The 26549-nt window shown below is 45.7% G+C and overlaps 1 protein-coding gene across 1 annotated transcript in view; it reads left to right on the top strand.

Annotated features, from left to right (window-relative positions):
- The first annotated feature begins 282 nt into the window (after window positions 1–282).
- The window catches only part of LOC132832563 (gamma-aminobutyric acid type B receptor subunit 1-like), a 336573-nt gene continuing 310306 nt past the window's right edge, over window positions 283–26549 (top strand). The window contains exons 1-3 of the mRNA XM_060850654.1: window positions 283–367; window positions 567–770; window positions 1700–1888. Of these exons, the coding sequence (XP_060706637.1) occupies window positions 283–367; window positions 567–770; window positions 1700–1888 (478 nt within the window). The remainder of the gene's footprint in view (window positions 368–566; window positions 771–1699; window positions 1889–26549) is intronic.

Raw genomic sequence — 26549 nt, 5'->3', positions numbered from 1 at the left:
CACATTCTCCCCGTGTCTGCGTGGGTTTGCTCCCGGTGCTGCAGTCTCCCCCACCACAGGACAAAGATGTGCAGGTCAGGGTGGATTGGTCAGGCTGGATTGTCTCGTAGAGTTCAGGGATGTGCAGGCTAAGTGGGTTAGCCATGGGAAATGCAGGGGTACAGGGACAGGATTCGGGTCTGTTTGGGATGAGGTACGCAGTGGGAGGGTCGGTGCAGACACAATGGGCCGAGCTTTCCACATGGTAGGGAATTATATAGTATCGTTGACCAACTGGGCCGAATGGCCTACAGCTGCTCCTGGGCACTTTACGGTCTGAGTCAGGGCTTTCGGGTATCAGGGCACGAAGGGCCGAATGGCCTGTTTGGTCAGTGCAGTGTGAAGACAGGGCAGTATTTGGACTGGGAGGTAGAGGTGAGGTGGTGGCTGCAGCATGGGTGAGGGGTCCCCATGCTGTTCAGCCCCTCCCGAGGTCTAGGCTGGTGCTTGGGTCTCCCGTTGCGTCAGCGTGACGTCCCTGTTTCTTCTCTGTCTCCCCCGCCCCACCCCACTCCCCGTGATTCCAGGATGCCGGAAGATCAGGCCGCCCCCGGACGGTGGGATCCGTTACCCCGGGCTGACCCAGGAGCAGATCCATTCCATCGAGATCCTCCCCGTGGCCTACGAGATCGAGTTTGTCTGCAGGGTCAACCGCGAGCTGGATGGGCCCCGGGTCCGCAAGTGCCTGGCCAATGGCATGTGGACAGAGATGGACAAACGCAGCCGCTGCCGTGAGTGAGAGAGGGACGGAGGGCCACTCCGAGCAATGTTATCCCCCTTCATCCCGACTGGAAATGGGTGGGACAGTGGGTCAGACACTGTCCTTCTCCCACCACCCCCCTCTGGGACTGGGTGGGACAGTGGGTCAGACACTGTCCTTTCCCCTCCCCCTCCCTCTGGGACTGGGTGGGACAGTGGGTCAGACACTGTCCTTTCCCCCCCTCCCTCTGGGACTGGGTGGGACAGTGGGTCAGACGCTGTCCTTTCCCCTCCCCCTCCCTCTGGGACTGGGTGGGACAGTAGGTCAGACACTGTCCTTTCCCCCCCTCCCTCTGGGACTGGGTGGGACAGTGGGTCAGACACTGTCCTTTCCCCCCCTCCCTCTGGGACTGGGTGGGACAGTGGGTCAAACGTTGTCCTTCCCCCCCTCCCTCTGGGACTGGGTGGGACAGACACTGTCCTTTCCCCCCCTCCCTCTGGGACTGGGTGGGACAGTAGGTCAGACACTGTCCTTTCCCCCCCTCCCTCTGGGACTGGGTGGGACAGTGGGTCAGACACTGTCCTTTCCCCCTCTCCCTCTGGGACTGGGTGGGACGGTGGGTCAGACACTGTCCTTTCCCCCCTCCCTCTGGGACTGGGTGGGACAGTGGGTCAGACACTGTCCTTTCCCCCCTCCCTCTGGGACTGGGTGGGACAGTGGGTCAGACACTGTCCTTTCCCCCCTCCCTCTGGGGCTGGGTCACCTTTACAAGTAGTTGATGAACCTGTGAGGACCCTAGGTTAATTACCTGGGGATCTTCCCCCAGGGTCCGTGCGCTGAGATCCTGAGGGGTCAGGTTTCTATGGAAAAGTGTGGCACTGAATGATGAAGTAATGGTCCTGGGAGCCTCACCCCTCACATCTCTCTCTCTCTCTCTGTCTCTCTGTCCCCTGCACACAGTGAGAAACTGCTCAGCACTGGCCCTGAAGTTAGAAAACGGGCACGCGCTGACGAGAGATCCGAGCAGGGCTCCAGTGGAAGGAACCATTGTGCAATACCGTTGTAATCCTGGGTTCATTCTGGTTGGCAGCTCCAATCTCGTCTGCAACAAATACGGCAAGTGGAACACCAGCAAGCCCATCTGTAAAGGTAAGGGAGCACCGTCAGTGGGAGGGGGAGTGGGGAATGCAGGGAGTGTGACTGAGGGAGATGGAGGGAATGTGAACAACGGAAATACACAGAGTGTGATAGAGGGTGAGACAGAGAGTGTGATAGAGGGTGAGACAGAGAGTGTGATGGGGGGCAATATAGAGAGTGTGATAGAGAGTGATACAGAGAGTGTGATAGAGGGTAATACAGGGAGTGTGATAGAGAGTGATACAGAGAGTGTGATAGAGGGTGATACAGAGAGTGTGATAGAGGGTGATACAGAGATTGTGATAGAGGATAATACAGAGAGTGTGATAGAGGGTGATACAGAGAGTGTGACAGAGGGTGAGACAGAGAGTGTGATAGAGGGTAATATAGAGAGTGTGATAGAGGGTGATACAGAGAGTGTGATGGAGGGTGAGACAGAGAGTGTGATAGAGGGTCATACAGAGAGTGTGATAGAGGGTAATATAGAGAGTGTGATAGAGAGTGATACAGAGAGTGTGATAGAGGGTAATACAGGGAGTGTGATAGAGAGTGATACAGAGAGTGTGATAGAGGGTGATACAGAGATTGTGATAGAGGATAATACAGAGAGTGTGATAGAGGGTGATACAGAGAGTGTGATGGAGGGTGATACAGAGAGTGTGATGGAGGGTGATACAGAGATTGTGATAGAGGGTGATACAGAGAGTGTGATAGAGGGTAATACAGAGAGTGTGATAGAGGATAATACAGAGAGTGTGATAGAGGGTGATACAGAGAGTGTGATAGAGAGTGATACAGAGAGTGTGATAGAGGGTGATACAGAGAGTGTGATAGAGGGTGATTCAGAGAGTGTGATGGAGGGTAATACAGAGAGTGCGATAGAGAGTGATACAGAGAGTGTGATAGAGAGTGAGACAGAGAGTGTGATAGAGGGTAATACTGAGAGTGTGATAGAGAGTGATACAGAGAGTGTGATAGAGGGTGATACAGAGAGTGTGATGGAGGGTAATACAGAGAGTGCGATAGAGAGTGATACAGAGAGTGTGATAGAGAGTGAGACAGAGAGTGTGATAGAGAGTGATACAGAGAGTGTGATAGAGGGTAATACTGAGAGTGTGATAGAGAGTGATACAGAGAGTGTGATAGAGGGTGATACAGAGAGTGTGATAGAGGGAAATACAGAGAGTGTGATGGAGGGTAATACAGAGAGTGCGATAGAGAGTGATACAGAGAGTGTGATAGAGAGTGAGACAGAGAGTGTGATAGAGAGTGATACAGAGAGTGTGATAGAGGGTGATGCAGAGACTGTGATAGAGGGAGATACAGAGAGTGTGATAGAGGGTGATACAGAGAGTGTGATAGAGGGTAATACAGAGAGTGCGATAGAGAGTGATACAGAGAGTGTGATAGAGAGTGAGACAGAGAGTGTGATAGAGAGTGATACAGAGAGTGTGATAGAGGGTAATACTGAGAGTGTGAAAGAGGGTGATACAGAGAATGTAATAGAGGGTGATACAGAGAGTGTGATAGAGGGTGATGCAGAGAGTGTGATAAATGGTGATACAGAGAGTATGATAGAGAATGATAAAGAGAGTGTGATAGAGGGTGATACAGAGAGTGTGATAGAGGGTGAGACAGAGAGTGTGATAGAGGGTCATACAGAGAGTGTGACAGAGGGTAATACAGAGAGTGTGATAGAGGGTAATATAGAGAGTGTGATAGAGAGTGATACAGAGAGTGTGATAGAGAGTGATACAGAGAGTGTGATGGAGGGTAATACAGAGAGTGTGATAGAGGGTGATACAGAGAGTGTGATAGAGGGTGATACAGAGAGTGTGATGGAGGGTAATACAGAGAGTGTGATAGAGGGTGAGACAGAGATTGTGATAGAGGATAATACAGAGACTGTGATAGAGGGTGAGACAGAGAGTGTGATAGAGAGTGATACAGAGAGTGTGATAGAGGGTGAGACAGAGAGTGTGATAGAGAGTGATACAGAGAGTGTGATAGAGGGTGATACGGAGAGTGTGATAGAGGGTAATACAGAGAGTGTGATGGAGGGTGATGCAGAGAGTGTGATGAAGGGTGATACAGAGAGTATGATAGAGGGTGATACAGAGAGTGTGATAGAGGGTGATACAGAGAGTGTGATAGAGAGTGATACAGAGAGTGTGATGGAGGGTAATACAGAGAGTGTGATAGAGAGTGATACAGAGAGTGTGATAGAGAGTGATACAGAGAGTATGATAGAGGGTGATACAGAGAGTGTGATAGAGGGTGATACAGAGAGTGTGATAGAGGGTGATACAGAGAGTGTGATAGAGAGTGATACAGAGAGTGTGATGGAGGGTAATACAGAGAGTGTGATAGAGGGTGATGCAGAGAGTGTGATAGAGGGTGATGCAGAGAGTGTGATAGAGGGTAATATAGAGAGTGTGATAGAGGGTAATGCAGAGAGTTTGATAGAGGGTGAGACAGAGAGTGTGATAGAGGGTGATACAGAGAGTGTGATAGAGGGTAATACAGAGAGTGTGATAGAGGGTGATACAGAGAGTGTGATAGAGGGTAATACAGAGAGTGTGATAGAGGGTAATGCAGAGAGTGTGATAGAGGGAGATGCAGAGAGTGTGATAGAGGGTGATACAGAGAGTGTGATGGAGGGTAATACAGAGAGTGTGAAAGAGGGTGATACAGAGAATGTAATAGAGGGTGATACAGAGATTGTGATAGAGGGTGATGCAGAGAGTGTGATAAATGGTGATACAGAGAGTATGATAGAGAATGATAAAGAGAGTGTGATAGAGGGTAATACAGAGATTGTGATAGAGGATAATACAGAGAGTGTGATAGAGGGTGATACAGAGAGTGTGATAGAGGGTGAGACAGAGAGTGTGATAGAGGGTCATACAGAGAGTGTGACAGAGGGTAATACAGAGAGTGTGATAGAGGGTAATACAGAGAGTGTGATAGAGAGTGATACAGAGAGTGTGATAGAGGGTGATACAGAGAGTGTGATAGAGAGTGATACAGAGAGTGTGATGGAGGGTAATACAGAGAGTGTGACAGAGGGTAATACAGAGAGTGTGATAGAGGGTGATACAGAGAGTGTGATAGAAGGTGATACAGAGAGTGTGATGGAGGGTAATACAGAGAGTGTGATAGAGGGTGAGACAGAGATTGTGATAGAGGATAATACAGAGACTGTGATAGAGGGTGAGACAGAGAGTGTGATAGAGAGTGATACAGAGAGTGTGATAGAGGGTGATACAGAGAGTGTGATGGAGGGTAATACAGAGAGTGTGATAGAGGGTGAGACAGAGATTGTGATAGAGGATAATACAGAGACTGTGATAGAGGGTGAGACAGAGAGTGTGAAAGAGAGTGATACAGAGAGTGTGATAGAGGGTGAGACAGAGAGTGTGATAGAGAGTGATACAGAGAGTGTGATAGAGGGTGATACAGAGAGTGTGATAGAGGATAATACAGAGAGTGTGATGGAGGGTGATGCAGAGAGTGTGATGAAGGGTGATACAGAGAGTATGATAGAGGGTGATACAGAGAGTGTGATAGAGGGTGATACAGAGAGTGTGATAGAGAGTGATACAGAGAGTGTGATGGAGGGTAATACAGAGAGTGTGATAGAGAGTGATACAGAGAGTGTGATAGAGAGTGATACAGAGAGTGTGATGAAGGGTGATGCAGAGAGTATGATAGAGGGTGATACAGAGAGTGTGATAGAGGGTGATACAGAGAGTGTGATAGAGAGTGATACAGAGAGTGTGATAGAGGGTGATACAGAGAGTGTGATAGAGAGTGATACAGAGAGTGTGATGGAGGGTAATACAGAGAGTGTGATAGAGGGTGATACAGAGAGTATGATAGAGGGTGATACAGAGAGTGTGATAGAGGGTGATGCAGAGAGTGTGATGGAGGGTGATGCAGAGAGTGTGATAGAGGGTAATATAGAGAGTGTGATAGGGGGTAATGCAGAGAGTTTGATAGAGGGTGAGACAGAGAGTGTGATAGAGGGTGATACAGAGAGTGTGATAGAGGGTAATACAGAGAGTGTGATAGAGGGTAATGCAGAGAGTGTGAAAGAGGGTGATACAGAGAATGTAATAGAGGGTGATACAGAGAGTGTGATAGAGGGTGATACAGAGAGTGTGATGGAGGGTAATACAGAGAGTGTGAAAGAGGGTGATACAGAGAATGTAATAGAGGGTGATACAGAGAGTGTGATAGAGGGTGATGCAGAGAGTGTGATAAATGGTGATACAGAGAGTATGATATAGAATGATAAAGAGAGTGTGATAGAGGGTAATACAGAGATTGTGATAGAGGATAATACAGAGAGTGTGATAGAGGGTGATACAGAGAGTGTGATAGAGGGTGAGACAGAGAGTGTGATAGAGGGTCATACAGAGAGTGTGACAGAGGGTAATACAGAGAGTGTGATAGAGGGTAATATAGAGAGTGTGATAGAGAGTGATACAGAGAGTGTGATAGAGGGTGATACAGAGAGTGTGATAGAGAGTGATACAGAGAGTGTGATGGAGGGTAATACAGAGAGTATGACAGAGGGTAATACAGAGAGTGTGATAGAGGGTGATACAGAGAGTGTGATAGAAGGTGATACAGAGAGTGTGATAGAGGTAGATACAGAGAGTGTGATAGAGGGTGATACAGAGAGTGTGATAGAGAGTGATACAGAGAGTGTGATAGAGAGTGATACAGAGAGTGTGATAGAGAGTGATACAGAGAGTGTGATGAAGGGTGATGCAGAGAGTATGATACAGGGTGATACAGAGAGTGTGATAGAGGGTGATACAGAGAGTGTGATAGAGAGTGATACAGAGAGTGTGATAGAGGGTGATACAGAGAGTGTGATAGAGGGTGATACAGAGAGTATGATAGAGGGTGATACAGAGAGTGTGATAGAGGGTGATGCAGAGAGTGTGATAGAGGGTGATGCAGAGAGTGTGATGGAGGGTGATGCAGAGAGTGTGATAGAGGGTAATATAGAGAGTGTGATAGAGGGTAATGCAGAGAGTTTGATAGAGGGTGAGACAGAGAGTGTGATAGAGGGTGATACAGAGAGTGTGATAGAGGGTAATACAGAGAGTGTGATAGAGGGTGATACAGAGAGTGTGATAGAGGGTAATACAGAGAGTGTGATAGAGGGTAATGCAGAGAGTGTGATAGAGGGAGATGCAGAGAGTGTGATAGAGGGTGATACAGAGAGTGTGATGGAGGGTAATACAGAGAGTGTGAAAGAGGGTGATACAGAGAATGTAATAGAGGGTGATGCAGAGAGTGTGATAAATGGTGATACAGAGAGTATGATAGAGAATGATAAAGAGAGTGTGATAGAGGGTAATACAGAGATTGTGATAGAGGATAATACAGAGAGTGTGATAGAGGGTGATACAGAGAGTGTGATAGAGGGTGAGACAGAGAGTGTGATAGAGGGTCATACAGAGAGTGTGACAGAGGGTAATACAGAGAGTGTGATAGAGGGTAATATAGAGAGTGTGATAGAGAGTGATACAGAGAGTGTGATAGAGGGTGATACAGAGAGTGTGATAGAGAGTGATACAGAGAGTGTGATGGAGGGTAATACAGAGAGTGTGACAGAGGGTAATACAGAGAGTGTGATAGAGGGTGATACAGAGAGTGTGATAGAAGGTGATACAGAGAGTGTGATGGAGGGTAATACAGAGAGTGTGATAGAGGGTGAGACAGAGATTGTGATAGAGGATAATACAGAGACTGTGATAGAGGGTGAGACAGAGAGTGTGATAGAGAGTGATACAGAGAGTGTGATAGAGGGTGATACAGAGAGTGTGATAGAGGGTAATACAGAGAGTGTGATAGAGGGTGATACACAGAGTGTGAGAGAGAGTGATACAGAGAGTGTGATGGAGGGTAATACAGAGAGTGTGACAGAGGGTAATACAGAGAGTGTGATAGAGGGTGATACAGAGAGTGTGATGGAGGGTAATACAGAGAGTGTGATAGAGGGTGAGACAGAGATTGTGATAGAGGATAATACAGAGACTGTGATAGAGGGTGAGACAGAGAGTGTGATAGAGAGTGATACAGAGAGTGTGATAGAGGGTGAGACAGAGAGTGTGATAGAGAGTGATACAGAGAGTGTGATAGAGGGTGATACAGAGAGTGTGATAGAGGGTAATACAGAGAGTGTGATGGAGGGTGATGCAGAGAGTGTGATGAAGGGTGATACAGAGAGTATGATAGAGGGTGATACAGAGAGTGTGATAGAGGGTGATACAGAGAGTGTGATAGAGAGTGATACAGAGAGTGTGATGGAGGGTAATACAGAGAGTGTGATAGAGAGTGATACAGAGAGTGTGATGAAGGGTGATGCAGAGAGTATGATAGAGGGTGATACAGAGAGTGTGATAGAGGGTGATACAGAGAGTGTGATAGAGAGTGATACAGAGAGTGTGATAGAGGGTGATACAGAGAGTGTGATAGAGAGTGATACAGAGAGTGTTATGGAGGGTAATACAGAGAGTGTGATAGAGGGTGATACAGAGAGTGTGATAGAGGGTGATGCAGAGAGTGTGATAGAGGGTGATGCAGAGAGTGTGATGGAGGGTGATGCAGAGAGTGTGATAGAGGGTAATATAGAGAGTGTGATAGGGGGTAATGCAGAGAGTTTGATAGAGGGTGAGACAGAGAGTGTGATAGAGGGTGATACAGAGAGTGTGATAGAGGGTAATACAGAGAGTGTGATAGAGGGTGATACAGAGAGTGTGATAGAGGGTAATACAGAGAGTGTGATAGAGGGTAATGCAGAGAGTGTGATAGAGGGAGATGCAGAGAGTGTGATAGAGGGTGATACAGAGAGTGTGATGGAGGGTAATACAGAGAGTGTGAAAGAGGGTGATACAGAGAATGTAATAGAGGGTGATACAGAGTGTGATAGAGGGTGATGCAGAGAGTGTGATAAATGGTGATACAGAGAGTATGATATAGAATGATAAAGAGAGTGTGATAGAGGGTAATACAGAGATTGTGATAGAGGATAATACAGAGAGTGTGATAGAGGGTGATACAGAGAGTGTGATAGAGGGTCATACAGAGAGTGTGACAGAGGGTAATACAGAGAGTGTGATAGAGGGTAATATAGAGAGTGTGATAGAGAGTGATACAGAGAGTGTGATAGAGGGTGATACAGAGAGTGTGATAGAGAGTGATACAGAGAGTGTGATGGAGGGTAATACAGAGAGTGTGACAGAGGGTAATACAGAGAGTGTGATAGAGGGTGATACAGAGAGTGTGATAGAAGGTGATACAGAGAGTGTGATGGAGGGTAATACAGAGAGTGTGATAGAGGGTGAGACAGAGATTGTGATAGAGGATAATACAGAGACTGTGATAGAGGGTGAGACAGAGAGTGTGATAGAGAGTGATACAGAGAGTGTGATAGAGGGTGATACAGAGAGTGTGATGGAGGGTAATACAGAGAGTGTGATAGAGGGTGATACAGAGAGTGTGAGAGAGAGTGATACAGAGAGTGTGATGGAGGGTAATACAGAGAGTGTGATAGAGAGTGATACAGAGAGTGTGATAGAGGGTGATACAGAGAGTGTGATAGAGGGTAATATAGAGAGTGTGATAGAGAGTGATACAGAGAGTGTGATAGAGGGTGATACAGAGAGTCTGACAGAGGGTAATACAGAGAGTGCGATAGAGAGTGATACAGAGAGTGTGATAGAGGGTGATACAGAGAGTGCAATAGAGGGTGATACAGAGAGTGTGAGAGAGGGTGATGCAGAGAGTGTGATAGAGGGAAATACAGAGAGTGTACAGAGGGTGATACAGAGAGTGTGATAGAGGGTAATGCAGAGAGTGTGATAGAGGGAAATACAGAGAGTGTGATAGAGGGTGATACAGAGAGTGTGATAGAGAGTGATACAGAGAGTGTGATGGAGGGTAATACAGAGAGTGTGATAGAGGGTGATACAGAGAGTATGATAGAGGGTGATACAGAGAGTGTGATAGAGGGTGATACAGAGAGTGTGATAGAGGGTGATGCAGAGAGTGTGATAGAGGGTGATGCAGAGAGTGTGATGGAGGGTGATGCAGAGAGTGTGATAGAGGGTAATATAGAGAGTGTGATAGGGGGTAATGCAGAGAGTTTGATAGAGGGTGAGACAGAGAGTGTGATAGAGGGTGATACAGAGAGTGTGATAGAGGGTAATACAGAGAGTGTGATAGAGGGTGATACAGAGAGTGTGATAGAGGGTAATACAGAGAGTGTGATAGAGGGTAATGCAGAGAGTGTGATAGAGGGAGATGCAGAGAGTGTGATAGAGGGTGATACAGAGAGTGTGATGGAGGGTAATACAGAGAGTGTGAAAGAGGGTGATACAGAGAATGTAATAGAGGGTGATACAGAGTGTGATAGAGGGTGATGCAGAGAGTGTGATAGATGGTGATACAGAGAGTGTGATATAGAATGATAAAGAGAGTGTGATGGAGGGTAATACAGAGAGTGTGACAGAGGGTAATACAGAGAGTGTGATAGAGGGTGATACAGAGAGTGTGATAGAGGGTGAGACAGAGAGTGTGATAGAGGGTCATACAGAGAGTGTGATAGAGGGTAATACAGAGAGTGTGATAGAGGGTAATATAGAGAGTGTGATAGAGAGTGATACAGAGAGTGTGATAGAGGGTGATACAGAGAGTGTGATAGTGAGTGATACAGAGAGTGTGATGGAGGGTAATACAGAGAGTGTGACAGAGGGTAATACAGAGAGTGTGATAGAGGGTGATACAGAGAGTGTGATAGAAGGTGATACAGAGAGTGTGATGGAGGGTAATACAGAGAGTGTGATAGAGGGTGAGACAGAGATTGTGATAGAGGATAATACAGTGAGTGTGATAGAGGGTGAGACAGAGAGTGTGATAGAGAGTGATACAGAGAGTGTGATAGAGGGTGATACAGAGAGTGTGATAGAGGGTAATACAGAGAGTGTGATAGAGGGTGATACAGACAGTGTGAGAGAGAGTGATACAGAGAGTGTGATGGAGGGTAATACAGAGAGTGTGACAGAGGGTAATACAGAGAGTGTGATAGAGAGTGATACAGAGAGTGTGATAGAGGGTGATACAGAGAGTGTGATAGAGGGTAATATAGAGAGTGTGATAGAGAGTGATACAGAGAGTGTGATAGAGGGTGATACAGAGAGTCTGACAGAGGGTAATACAGAGAGTGCGATAGAGAGTGATACAGAGAGTGTGATAGAGGGTGATACAGAGAGTGCAATAGAGGGTGATACAGAGAGTGTGAGAGAGGGTGATGCAGAGAGTGTGATAGAGGGAAATACAGAGAGTGTGACAGAGGGTGATACAGAGAGTGTGATAGAGGGTAATGCAGAGAGTGTGATAGAGGGAAATACAGAGAGTGTGACAGAGGGTGATACAGAGAGTGTGATAGAGGGTAATGCAGAGAGTGTGATAGAGAGTGATACAGAGAGTGTGATAGAGGGTAATACAGAGAGTGTGATAGAGGGAAATACAGAGAGTGTGACAGAGGGTGATACAGAGAGTGTGATAGAGAGTGAGACAGCGAGTGTGATAGAGGGTGATACAGAGAGTGTGATGGAGGGTGATACAGAGAGTTTCATAGAGCGTGATACAGAGAGTGTGATAGAGGGAAATACAGAGAGTGTGATAGAGGGTGATACAGGGAGTGTGATAGAGGGTGATACAGAGAGTGTGATAGAGGGTAATACAGAGAGTGTGATAGAGGGTAATGCAGAGTGTGTGATAGAGGGAGATGCAGAGAGTGTGATAGAGGGTGATACAGAGAGTGTGATGGAGGGTAATACAGAGAGTGTGATAGAAGGTGATACAGAGAATGTAATAGAGGGTGATACAGAGAGTGTGATAGAGGGTAATACAGAGATTGTGATAGAGGATAATACATAGAGTGTGATAGAGGGTGATACAGAGAGTGTGATAGAGGGTGAGACAGAGAGTGTGATAGAGAGTGATACAGAGAGTGTGATGGAGGGTAATACAGAGAGTGTGACAGAGGGTAATACAGAGAGTGTGATAGAGGGTGATACAGAGAGTGTGATAGAGGGTGATACAGAGAGTGTGATGGAGGGTAATACAGAGAGTGTGATAGAGGGTGAGACAGAGATTGTGATAGAGGATAATACAGAGACTGTGATAGAGGGTGATACAGAGAGTGTGATAGAGAGTGATACAGAGAGTGTGATAGAGGGTGTGACAGAGAGTGTGATAGAGAGTGATACAGAGAGTGTGATAGAGGGTGATACAGAGAGTGTGATAGAGGGTAATACAGAGAGTGTGATGGAGGGTGATGCAGAGAGTGTGATGAAGGGTGATACAGAGAGTGTGATAGAGGGTGATACAGAGAGTGTGATAGAGAGTGATACAGAGAGTGTGATGGAGGGTAATACAGAGAGTGTGACAGAGGGTAATACAGAGAGTGTGATAGAGGGTGATACAGAGAGTGTGATAGAAGGTGATACAGAGAGTGTGATGGAGGGTAATACAGAGAGTGTGATAGAGGGTGATACAGAGATTGTGATAGAGGATAATACAGAGACTGTGATAGAGGGTGATACAGAGAGTGTGATAGAGAGTGATACAGAGAGTGTGATAGAGGGTGATACAGAGAGTGTGATAGAGGGTAATACAGAGAGTGTGATAGAGGGTGATACAGAGAGTGTGAGAGAGAGTGATACAGAGAGTGTGATGGAGGGTAATACAGAGAGTGTGACAGAGGGTAATACAGAGAGTGTGATAGAGGGTGATACAGAGAGTGTGATGGAGGGTAATACAGAGAGTGTGATAGAGGGTGATACAGAGATTGTGATAGAGGATAATACAGAGACTGTGATAGAGGGTGAGACAGAGAGTGTGATAGAGAGTGATACAGAGAGTGTGATAGAGGGTGAGACAGAGAGTGTGATAGAGAGTGATACAGAGAGTGTGATAGAGGGTGATACAGAGAGTGTGATAGAGGGTAATACAGAGAGTGTGATGGAGGGTGATGCAGAGAGTGTGATGAAGGGTGATACAGAGAGTATGATAGAGGGTGATACAGAGAGTGTGATAGAGGGTGATACAGAGAGTGTGATAGAGAGTGATACAGAGAGTGTGATGGAGGGTAATACAGAGAGTGTGATAGAGAGTGATACAGAGAGTGTGATGAAGGGTGATGCAGAGAGTATGATAGAGGGTGATACAGAGAGTGTGATAGAGGGTGATACAGAGAGTGTGATAGAGAGTGATACAGAGAGTGTGATAGAGGGTGATACAGAGAGTGTGATAGAGAGTGATACAGAGAGTGTTATGGAGGGTAATACAGAGAGTGTGATAGAGGGTGATACAGAGAGTATGATAGAGGGTGATACAGAGAGTGTGATAGAGGGTGATGCAGAGAGTGTGATAGAGGGTGATGCAGAGAGTGTGATGGAGGGTGATGCAGAGAGTGTGATAGAGGGTAATATAGAGAGTGTGATAGGGGGTAATGCAGAGAGTTTGATAGAGGGTGAGACAGAGAGTGTGATAGAGGGTGATACAGAGAGTGTGATAGAGGGTAATACAGAGAGTGTGATAGAGGGTGATACAGAGAGTGTGATAGAGGGTAATACAGAGAGTGTGATAGAGGGTAATGCAGAGAGTGTGATAGAGGGAGATGCAGAGAGTGTGATAGAGGGTGATACAGAGAGTGTGATGGAGGGTAATACAGAGAGTGTGAAAGAGGGTGATACAGAGAGTGTGATAGAGGGTGATACAGAGTGTGATAGAGGGTGATGCAGAGAGTGTGATAAAGGGTGATACAGAGAGTATGATATAGAATGATAAAGAGAGTGTGATAGAGGGTAATACAGAGATTGTGATAGAGGATAATACAGAGAGTGTGATAGAGGGTGATACAGAGAGTGTGATAGAGGGTGATACAGAGAGTGTGATAGAGGGTCATACAGAGAGTGTGACAGAGGGTAATACAGAGAGTGTGATAGAGGGTAATATAGAGAGTGTGATAGAGAGTGATACAGAGAGTGTGATAGAGGGTGATACAGAGAGTGTGATAGAGAGTGATACAGAGAGTGTGATGGAGGGTAATACAGAGAGTGTGACAGAGGGTAATACAGAGAGTGTGATAGAGGGTGATACAGAGAGTGTGATAGAAGGTGATACAGAGAGTGTGATGGAGGGTAATACAGAGAGTGTGATAGAGGGTGAGACAGAGATTGTGATAGAGGATAATACAGAGACTGTGATAGAGGGTGAGACAGAGAGTGTGATAGAGAGTGATACAGAGAGTGTGATAGAGGGTGATACAGAGAGTGTGATGGAGGGTAATACAGAGAGTGTGATAGAGGGTGATACAGAGAGTGTGAGAGAGAGTGATACAGAGAGTGTGATGGAGGGTAATACAGAGAGTGTGATAGAGGGTGATACAGAGAGTGTGATAGAGGGTGATACAGAGAGTGTGATAGAGGGTAATATAGAGAGTGTGATAGAGAGTGATACAGAGAGTGTGATAGAGGGTGATACAGAGAGTCTGACAGAGGGTAATACAGAGAGTGCGATAGAGAGTGATACAGAGAGTGTGATAGAGGGTGATACAGAGAGTGCAATAGAGGGTGATACAGAGAGTGTGAGAGAGGGTGATGCAGAGAGTGTGATAGAGGGAAATACAGAGAGTGTGACAGAGGGTGATACAGAGAGTGTGATAGAGGGTAATGCAGAGAGTGTGATAGAGGGAAATACAGAGAGTGTGATAGAGGGTGATACAGAGAGTGTGATAGAGAGTGATACAGAGAGTGTGATGGAGGGTAATACAGAGAGTGTGATAGAGGGTGATACAGAGAGTATGATAGAGGGTGATACAGAGAGTGTGATAGAGGGTGATACAGAGAGTGTGATAGAGGGTGATGCAGAGAGTGTGATAGAGGGTGATGCAGAGAGTGTGATGGAGGGTGATGCAGAGAGTGTGATAGAGGGTAATACAGAGAGTGTGATAGGGGGTAATGCAGAGAGTTTGATAGAGGGTGAGACAGAGAGTGTGATAGAGGGTGATACAGAGAGTGTGATAGAGGGTAATACAGAGAGTGTGATAGAGGGTGATACAGAGAGTGTGATAGAGGGTAATACAGAGAGTGTGATAGAGGGTAATGCAGAGAGTGTGATAGAGGGAGATGCAGAGAGTGTGATAGAGGGTGATACAGAGAGTGTGATGGAGGGTAATACAGAGAGTGTGAAAGAGGGTGATACAGAGAATGTGATAGAGGGTGATACAGAGTGTGATAGAGGGTGATGCAGAGAGTGTGATAAATGGTGATACAGAGAGTGTGATATAGAATGATAAAGAGAGTGTGATAGAGGGTAATACAGAGATTGTGATAGAGGGTAATACAGAGAGTGTGATAGAGGGTGATACAGAGAGTGTGATAGAGGGTGAGACAGAGAGTGTGATAGAGGGTCATACAGAGAGTGTGACAGAGGGTAATACAGAGAGTGTGATAGAGGGTAATATAGAGAGTGTGATAGAGAGTGATACAGAGAGTGTGATAGAGGGTGATACAGAGAGTGTGATAGTGAGTGATACAGAGAGTGTGATGGAGGGTAATACAGAGAGTGTGACAGAGGGTAATACAGAGAGTGTGATAGAGGGTGATACAGAGAGTGTGATAGAAGGTGATACAGAGAGTGTGATGGAGGGTAATACAGAGAGTGTGATAGAGGGTGATACAGAGATTGTGATAGAGGATAATACAGAGACTGTGATAGAGGGTGATACAGAGAGTGTGATAGAGAGTGATACAGAGAGTGTGATAGAGGGTGATACAGAGAGTGTGATAGAGGGTAATACAGAGAGTGTGATAGAGGGTGATACAGACAGTGTGAGAGTGAGTGATACAGAGAGTGTGATGGAGGGTAATACAGAGAGTGTGACAGAGGGTAATACAGAGAGTGTGATAGAGAGTGATACAGAGAGTGTGATAGAGGGTGATACAGAGAGTGTGATAGAGGGTAATATAGAGAGTGTGATAGAGAGTGATACAGAGAGTGTGATAGAGGGTGATACAGAGAGTCTGACAGAGGGTAATACAGAGAGTGCGATAGAGAGTGATACAGAGAGTGTGATAGAGGGTGATACAGAGAGTGCAATAGAGGGTGATACAGAGAGTGTGAGAGAGGGTGATGCAGAGAGTGTGATAGAGGGAAATACAGAGAGTGTGACAGAGGGTGATACAGAGAGTGTGATAGAGGGTAATGCAGAGAGTGTGATAGAGGGAAATACAGAGAGTGTGACAGAGGGTGATACAGAGAGTGTGATAGAGGGTAATGCAGAGAGTGTGATAGAGAGTGATACAGAGAGTGTGATAGAGGGTAATACAGAGAGTGTGATAGAGGGAAATACAGAGAGTGTGACAGAGGGTGATACAGAGAGTGTGATAGAGAGTGAGACAGCGAGTGTGATAGAGGGTGATACAGAGAGTGTGATGGAGGGTGATACAGAGAGTTTCATAGAGCGTGATACAGAGAGTGTGATAGAGGGAAATACAGAGAGTGTGATAGAGGGTGATACAGGGAGTGTGATAGAGGGTGATACAGAGAGTGTGATAGAGGGTAATACAGAGAGTGTGATAGAGGGTAATACAGAGTGTGTGATAGAGGGAGATGCAGAGAGTGTGATAGAGGGTGATACAGAGAGTGTGATGGAGGGTAATACAGAGAGTGTGATAGAGGGTGATACAGAGAATGTAATAGAGGGTGATACAGAGAGTGTGATAGAGGGTAATACAGAGATTGTGATAGAGGATAATACATAGAGTGTGATAGAGGGTGATACAGAGAGTGTGATAGAGGGTGAGACAGAGAGTGTGATAGAGAGTGATACAGAGAGTGTGATGGAGGGTAATACAGAGAGTGTGACAGAGGGTAATACAGAGAGTGTGATAGAGGGTGATACAGAGAGTGTGATAGAGGGTGATACAGAGAGTGTGATGGAGGGTAATACAGAGAGTGTGATAGAGGGTGAGACAGAGATTGTGATAGAGGATAATACAGAGACTGTGATAGAGGGTGAGACAGAGAGTGTGATAGAGAGTGATACAGAGAGTGTGATAGTGGGTGTGACAGAGAGTGTGATAGAGAGTGATACAGAGAGTGTGATAGAGGGTGATACAGAGAGTGTGATAGAGGGTAATACAGAGAATGTGATGGAGGGTGATGCAGAGAGTGTGATGAAGGGTGATACAGAGAGTGTGATAGAGGGTGATACAGAGAGTGTGATAGAGAGTGATACAGAGAGTGTGATGGAGGGTAATACAGAGAGTGTGATAGAGAGTGATACAGAGAGTGTGATGAGGGTGATGCAGAGAGTGTGATAGAGGGTGATACATAGAGTGTGATAGAGGGTGATACAGAGAGTGTGATAGAGAGTGATACAGAGAGTGTGATAGAGGGTGATACAGAGAGTGTGATGGAGGGTAATACAGAGAGTGTGATAGAGGGTGATACAGAGAGTGTGATAGAGGGTGATACAGGGAGTGTGATAGAGGGTGATGCAGAGAGTGTGATAGAGGGTAATACAGAGAGTGTGATAGAGGGTGATACAGAGAGTGTGATAGAGGGTGATACAGAGAGTGTGATAGAGGGTGATACAGAGAGTGTGATGAGGGTAATACAGAGAGTGTGATAGAGGGTGATACAGAGAGTGTGATGAGGGTAATACAGAGAGTGTGACAGAGGGTAATATAGAGAGTTTGATAGAGGGTGAGACAGAGAGTGTGATAGAGAGTGATACAGAGAGTGTGATAGAGGGTGATACAGAGAGTGTGATAGAGAGAGTGTGATAGAGGGTATACAGAGAGTGTGATAGAGAGTGATACAGAGAGTGTGATAGAGGGTGATACAGAGAGTGTGACAGAGGGTAATACAGAGAGTGAGATAGAGAGTGATACAGAGAGTGTGATAGAGGGTGATGCAGAGAGTGTCAGAAAGGGTGATGCAGAGAGTGTGATAGAGGGAAATACAGAGAGTGTGACAGAGGGTGATACAGAGAGTGTGATAGAGGGTAATGCAGAGAGTGTGATAGAGGGAAATACAGAGAGTGTGACAGAGGGTGATACAGAGAGTGTGATAGAGGGTAATACTGAAAGTGCGATAGAGAGTGATACAGAGAGTGTGATAGAGGGTGATACAGAGAGTGTGTTAGAGGGTGATACAAGGAGTGTGATAGAGGGTAATACAGAGAGTGCGATAGAGAGTGATACAGAGAGTGTGACAGAGGGTAATACAGAGAGTGTGATAGAGGGTGATACAGAGAGTGTGATAGAGGGTAATAAAGAGATTGTGATAGAGGGTAATACAGAGTGTGATAGAGGGTGATACAGAGAGTGTGATGGAGGGTAATACAGAGAGTGTCATAGACGGTGATACAGAGAGTGTGACAGAGGGTAATACAGAGAGTGTGATAGAGGATGATACAGAGAGTGTGATAGAGGGTGATACAGAGAGTGTGATAGAGGGTGATGCAGAGAGTGTGATAGAGGGTGATACAGAGAGTGTGATAGAGGGTGAGACAGAGAGTGTGATAGAGAGTGATACAGAGAGTGTGATAGATGGTGATACAGAGAGTGCGATAGAGGGTGATGCAGAGAGTGTGATAGAGGGTGATACAGAGATTGTGATAGAGGATAATACAGAGAGTGTGATAGAGGGTGATACAGAGAGTGTGATAGAGGGTGATGCAGAGAGTGTGATAAAGGGTGATACAGAGAGTGTGATAGAGGGTGATACAGAGAGTGTGATAGAGGGTAATACAGAGAGTGTGATAGAGGGTGATACAGAGAGTGTGAGAGAGAGTGATACAGAGAGTGTGATGGAGGGTAATACAGAGAGTGTGATAGAGGGTGATGCAGAGAGTGTGATAGAGGGTGATACAGAGAGTGTGATGGAGGGTGATGCAGAGAGTGTGATAGAGGGTAATATAGAGAGTGTGATAGAGGGTAATGCAGAGAGTTTGATAGAGGGTGAGACAGAGAGTGTGATAGAGGGTGATACAGAGAGTGTGATAGAGGGTAATACAGAGAGTGTGATAGAGAGTGATACAGAGAGTGTGATAGAGGGTGATACAGAGAGTGTGATGAGGGTAATACAGAGAGTGTGATAGAGGGTGATACAGAGAGTGTGATGAGGGTAATACAGAGAGTGTGACAGAGGGTAATACAGAGAGTTTGATAGAGGGTGATACAGAGTGTGTGATAGAGAGTGATACAGTGAGTGTGATAGAGGGTGATACAGAGAGTGCAATAGAGGGTGATACAGAGAGTGTGAGAGAGGGTGATGCAGAGAGTGTGATAGAGGGAAATACAGAGAGTGTGACAGAGGGTGATACAGAGAGTGTGATAGAGGGTAATGCAGAGAGTGTGATAGAGGGAAATACAGAGAGTGTGACAGAGGGTGATACAGAGAGTGTGATAGAGGGTAATGCAGAGAGTGTGATAGAGAGTGATACAGAGAGTGTGATAGAGAGTGATACAGAGAGTGTGATGAAGGGTGATGCAGAGAGTATGATAGAGGGTGATACAGAGAGTGTGATAGAGGGTGATACAGAGAGTGTGATAGAGAGTGATACAGAGAGTGTGATAGAGGGTGATACAGAGAGTGTGATAGAGGGTGATACAGAGAGTGTGATAGAGGGTAATACTGAAAGTGCGATAGAGAGTGATACAGAGAGTGTGATAGAGGGTGATACAGAGAGTGTGATGGAGGGTGATACAGGGAGTGTGATAGAGGGTAATACAGAGAGTGCGATAGAGAGTGATACAGAGAGTGTGACAGAGGGTAATACAGAGAGTGTGATAGAGGGTGATACAGAGAGTGTGATAGAGGGTAATAAAGAGAGTGTGATAGAGGGTAATACAGAGTGTGATAGAGGGTGATACAGAGAGTGTGATGGAGGGTAATACAGAGAGTGTCATAGATGGTGATACAGAGAGTGTGACAGAGGGTAATACAGAGAGTGTGATAGAGGATGATACAGAGAGTGTGATAGAGGGTGATACAGAGAGTGTGATAGATGGTGATACAGAGAGTGCGATAGAGGGTGATGCAGAGAGTGTGATAGAGGGTGATACAGAGATTGTGATAGTGGATAATACAGAGAGTGTGATAGAGGGTGATACAGAGAGTGTGATGGAGGGTGATACAGAGAATGTGATAGAGGGTGATACAGAGAGTGTGATGGAGGGTAATGCAGAGAGTGTGATAGAGGGTGATACAGAGAGTGTGATAGAGGGTAATACAGAGAGTGTGATAGAGGGTAATACAGTGAGTGTGATAGAGGGTGATACAGAGAGTGTGATAGAGGGTAATACAGAGAGTGTGATAGAGGGTAATATAGAGAGTGTGATAGAGAGTGATACAGAGAGTGTGATAGAGGGTGATACAGAGAGTGTGATAGAGGGTAATACAGAGAGTGTGATAGAGGGTGATGCAGAGAGTGTGATAGAGGGTAATACAGAGTGTGTGATAGAGGGTGATACAGAGAGTGTGATGGAGGGTGATGCAGAGAGTGTGATAGAGGGTGATACAGAGAGTGTGATGTCGGGTAATACAGAGAGTGTGACAGAGGGTAATATAGAGAGTTTGATAGAGGGTGAGACAGAGTGTGTGATAGAGAGTGATACAGAGAGTGTGATAGAGGGTGATACAGAGAGTGTGATAGAGGGTAATATAGAGAGTGTGATAGAGAGTGATACAGAGAGTGCAATAGAGGGTGATACAGAGAGTGTGAGAGAGGGTGATGCAGAGAGTGTGATAGAGGGAAATACAGAGAGTGTGACAGAGGGTGATACAGAGAGTGTGATAGAGGGTAATGCAGAGAGTGTGATAGAGGGAAATACAGAGAGTGTGACAGAGGGTGATACAGAGAGTGTGATAGAGGGTAATGCAGAGAGTGTGATAGAGAGTGATACAGAGAGTGTGATAGAGGGTAATACTGAAAGTGCGATAGAGAGTGATACAGAGAGTGTGATAGAGGGTGATACAGAGAGTGTGTTAGAGGGTGATACAGGGAGTGTGATAGAGGGTAATACAGAGAGTGCGTTAGAGAGTGATACAGAGAGTGTGACAGGGGGTAATACAGAGAGTGTGATAGAGGGTGATACAGAGAGTGTGATAGAGGGTAATAAAGAGATTGTGATAGAGGGTAATACAGAGTGTGATAGAGGGTGATACAGAGAGTGTGATGGAGGGTAATACAGAGAGTGTCATAGACGGTGATACAGAGAGTGTGACAGAGGGTAATACAGAGAGTGTGATAGAGGATGATACAGAGAGTGTGATAGAGGGTGATACAGAGAGTGTGATAGAGGGTGATGCAGAGAGTGTGATAGAGGGTGATACAGAGAGTGTGATAGAGGGTGAGACAGAGAGTGTGATAGAGAGTGATACAGAGAGTGTGATAGAGGGTGATACAGAGAGTGTGATAGAGGGTAATATAGAGAGTGTGATAGAGAGTGATACAGAGAGTGTGATAGAGGGTGATACAGAGAGTCTGACAGAGGGTAATACAGAGAGTGCGATAGAGAGTGATACAGAGAGTGTGATAGAGGGTGATACAGAGAGTGCAATAGAGGGTGATACAGAGAGTGTGAGAGAGGGTGATGCAGAGAGTGTGATAGAGGGAAATACAGAGAGTGTGACAGAGGGTGATACAGAGAGTGTGATAGAGGGTAATGCAGAGAGTGTGATAGAGGGAAATACAGAGAGTGTGATAGAGAGTGATACAGAGAGTGTGATAGAGGGTAATACAGAGAGTGTGATAGAGGGAAATACAGAGAGTGTGACAGAGGGTGATACAGAGAGTGTGATAGAGAGTGAGACAGAGAGTGTGATAGAGGGTGATACAGAGAGTGTGATGGAGGGTGATACAGAGAGTTTCATAGAGCGTGATACAGAGAGTGTGATAGAGGGAAATACAGAGAGTGTGATAGAGGGTGATACAGGGAGTGTGATAGAGGGTGATACAGAGAGTGTGATAGAGGGTAATACAGAGAGTGTGATAGAGGGTAATGCAGAGAGTGTGATAGAGGGAGATGCAGAGAGTGTGATAGAGGGTGATACAGAGAGTGTGATGGAGGGTAATACAGAGAGTGTGATAGAGGGTGATACAGAGAGTGTAATAGAGGGTGATACAGAGAGTGTGATAGAGGGTAATACAGAGATTGTGATAGAGGATAACACAGAGAGTGTGATAGAGGGTGATACAGAGAGTGTGATAGAGGGTGAGACAGAGAGTGTGATAGAGAGTGATACAGAGAGTGTGATGGAGGGTAACACAGAGAGTGTGACAGAGGGTAATACAGAGAGTGTGATAGAGGGTGATACAGAGAGTGTGATGGAGGGTAATACAGAGAGTGTGATAGAGGGTGAGACAGAGATTGTGATAGAGGATAATACAGAGACTGTGATAGAGGGTGAGACAGAGAGTGTGATAGAGAGTGATACAGAGAGTGTGATAGAGGGTGAGACAGAGAGTGTGATAGAGAGTGATACAGAGAGTGTGATAGAGGGTGATACAGAGAGTGTGATGGAGGGTAATGCAGAGAGTGTGATAGAGGGTGATACAGAGAGTGTGATAGAGGGTAATACAGAGAGTGTGATAGAGGGTAATACAGTGAGTGTGATAGAGGGTGATACAGAGAGTGTGATAGAGGGTAATACAGAGAGTGTGATAGAGGGTAATATAGAGAATGTGATAGAGAGTGATACAGAGAGTGTGATAGAGGGTAATACAGAGAGTGTGATAGAGGGTGATGCAGAGAATGTGATAGAGGGTAATACAGAGTGTGTGATAGAGGGTGATACAGAGAGTGTGATGGAGGGTGATGCAGAGAGTGTGATAGAGGGTGAAACAGAGAGTGTGATAGAGGGTGATACAGAGAGTGTGATGGAGGGTAATACAGAGAGTGTGATAGAGGGTGATACAGAGATTGTGATAGAGGATAATACAGAGAGTGTGATAGAGGGTGATACAGAGAGTGTGATAGAGAGTGATACAGAGAGTGTGATAGAGGGTGATACAGAGAGTGTGACAGAGGGTAATACCGAGAGTGTGACAGAGGGTGATACAGAGAGTGTGATAGAGGGTAATGCAGAGAGTGTGATAGAGGGAAATACAGAGAGTGTGACAGAGGGTGATACAGAGAGTGTGATAGAGGGTAATACTGAAAGTGCGATAGAGAGTGATACAGAGAGTGTGATAGAGGGTGATACAGAGAGTGTGTTAGAGGGTGATACAGGGAGTGTGATAGAGGGTAATACAGAGAGTGCGATAGAGAGTGATACAGAGAGTGTGACAGAGGGTAATACAGAGAGTGTGATAGAGGGTGATACAGAGAGTGTGATAGAGGGTAATAAAGAGATTGTGATAGAGGGTAATACAGAGTGTGATAGAGGGTGATACAGAGAGTGTGATGGAGGGTAATACAGAGAGTGTCATAGACGGTGATACAGAGAGTGTGACAGAGGGTAATACAGAGAGTGTGATAGAGGATGATACAGAGAGTGTGATAGAGGGTGATACAGAGAGTGTGATAGAGGGTGATGCAGAGAGTGTGATAGAGGGTGATACAGAGAGTGTGATAGAGAGTGATACAGAGAGTGTGATAGATGGTGATACAGAGAGTGCGATAGAGGGTGATGCAGAGAGTGTGATAGAGGGTGATACAGAGATTGTGATAGAGGATAATACAGAGAGTGTGATAGAGGGTGATACAGAGAGTGTGATGGAGGGTGAGACAGAGAGTGTGATAGAGAGTGATACAGAGAGTGTGATAGAGGGTGATACAGAGAGTGTGATAGAGGGTAATACAGAGAGTGTGATAGAGGGTGATACAGAGAGTGTGAGAGAGAGTGATACAGAGAGTGTGATGGAGGGTAATACAGAGAGTGTGACAGAGGGTTATACAGAGAGTGTGATAGAGGGTGATACAGAGAGTGTGATGTAGGGTAATACAGAGAGTGTGACAGAGGGTAATATAGAGAGTTTGATAGAGGGTGAGACAGAGAGTGTGATAGAGAGTGATACAGAGAGTGTGATAGAGGGTGATACAGAGAGTGTGATAGAGGGTAATATAGAGAGTGTGATAGAGAGTGATACAGAGAGTGTGATAGAGGGTGATACAGAGAGTCTGACAGAGGGTAATACAGAGAGTGTGATAGAGGGTGATACAGAGAGTGCAATAGAGGGTGATACAGAGAGTGTGAGAGAGGGTGATGCAGAGAGTGTGATAGAGGGAAATACAGAGAGTGTGACAGAGGGTGATACAGAGAGTGTGATAGAGGGTAATGCAGAGAGTGTGATAGAGGGAAATACAGAGAGTGTGATAGAGAGTGATACAGAGAGTGTGATAGAGGGTAATACAGAGAGTGTGATAGAGGGAAATACAGAGAGTGTGACAGAGGGTGATACAGAGAGTGTGATAGAGAGTGAGACAGAGAGTGTGATAGAGGGTGATACAGAGAGTGTGATGGAGGGTGATACAGAGAGTTTCATAGAGCGTGATACAGAGAGTGTGATAGAGGGAAATACAGAGAGTGTGATAGAGGGTGATACAGGGAGTGTGATAGAGGGTGATACAGAGAGTGTGATAGAGGGTAATACAGAGAGTGTGATAGAGGGTAATGCAGAGAGTGTGATAGAGGGAGATGCAGAGAGTGTGATAGAGGGTGATACAGAGAGTGTGATGGAGGGTAATACAGAGAGTGTGATAGAGGGTGATACAGAGAATGTAATAGAGGGTGATACAGAGAGTGTGATAGAGGGTAATACAGAGATTGTGATAGAGGATAATACAGAGAGTGTGATAGAGGGTGATACAGAGAGTGTGATAGAGGGTGAGACAGAGAGTGTGATAGAGAGTGATACAGAGAGTGTGATGGAGGGTAATACAGAGAGTGTGACAGAGGGTAATACAGAGAGTGTGATAGAGGGTGATACAGAGAGTGTGATGGAGGGTAATACAGAGAGTGTGATAGAGGGTGAGACAGAGATTGTGATAGAGGATAATACAGAGACTGTGATAGAGGGTGAGACAGAGAGTGTGATAGAGAGTGATACAGAGAGTGTGATAGAGGGTGAGACAGAGAGTGTGATAGAGAGTGATACAGAGAGTGTGTTAGAGGGTGATACAGAGAGTGTGATAGAGGGTAATACAGAGAATGTGATGGAGGGTGATGCAGAGAGTGTGATGAAGGGTGATACAGAGAGTGTGATAGAGGGTGATACAGAGAGTGTGATAGAGAGTGATACAGAGAGTGTGATGGAGGGTAATACAGAGAGTGTGATAGAGAGTGATACAGAGAGTGTGATAGAGAGTGATACAGAGAGTGTGATGAAGGGTGATGCAGAGAGTATGATAGAGGGTGATACAGAGAGTGTGATAGAGGGTGATACAGAGAGTGTGATAGAGAGTGATACAGAGAGTGTGATAGAGGGTGATACAGAGAGTGTGATGGAGGGTAATACAGAGAGTGTGACAGAGGGTGATACAGAGAGTGTGATAGAGGGTGATGCAGGGAGTGTGATAGAGGGTGATGCAGAGAGTGTGATAGAGGGTAATATAGAGAGTGTGATAGAGGGTAATGCAGAGAGTTTGATAGAGGGTGAGACAGAGAGTGTGATAGAGGGTGATACAGAGAGTGTGATAGAGGGTAATACAGAGAGTGTGATAGAGGGTGATACAGAGAGTGTGATAGAGAGTGATACAGAGAGTGTGATAGAGGGTGATACAGAGAGTGTGATGTAGGGTAATACAGAGAGTGTGATAGAGGGTGATACAGAGAGTGTGATGTAGGGTAATACAGAGAGTGTGACAGAGGGTAATATAGAGAGTTTGATAGAGGGTGAGACAGAGAGTGTGATAGAGAGTGATACAGAGAGTGTGATAGAGGGTGATACAGAGAGTGTGATAGAGGGTAATATAGAGAGTGTGATAGAGAGTGATACAGAGAGTGTGATAGAGGGTGATACAGAGAGTGTGACAGAGGGTAATACAGAGAGTGCGATAGAGAGTGATACAGAGAGTGTGATAGAGGGTGATACAGAGAGTGCAATAGAGGGTGATACAGAGAGTGTGAGAGAGGGTGATGCAGAGAGTGTGATAGAGGGAAATACAGAGAGTGTGACAGAGGGTGATACAGAGAGTGTGATAGAGGGTAATGCAGAGAGTGTGATAGAGGGAAATACAGAGAGTGTGACAGAGGGTGATACAGAGAGTGTGATAGAGGGTAATGCAGAGAGTGTGATAGAGAGTGATACAGAGAGTGTGATAGAGGGTAATACGAAAAGTGCGATAGAGAGTGATACAGAGAGTGTGATAGAGGGTGATACAGAGAGTGTGTTAGAGGGTGATACAGGGAGTGTGATAGAGGGTAATACAGAGAGTGCGATAGAGAGTGATACAGAGAGTGTGACAGAGGGTAATACAGAGAGTGTGATAGAGGGTGATACAGAGAGTGTGATAGAGGGTAATAAAGAGATTGTGATAGAGGGTAATACAGAGTGTGATAGAGGGTGATACTGAGAGTGTGATGGAGGGTAATACAGAGAGTGTCATAGACGGTGATACAGAGAGTG

Source organism: Hemiscyllium ocellatum, chromosome 35, assembly GCF_020745735.1.
Source record: "Hemiscyllium ocellatum isolate sHemOce1 chromosome 35, sHemOce1.pat.X.cur, whole genome shotgun sequence".
Classification (NCBI taxonomy): domain Eukaryota; kingdom Metazoa; phylum Chordata; class Chondrichthyes; order Orectolobiformes; family Hemiscylliidae; genus Hemiscyllium; species Hemiscyllium ocellatum.
The sequence above is the reverse complement of the archived record's forward strand: the minus strand, read 5'-3'. Positions and strand labels throughout refer to the sequence as shown.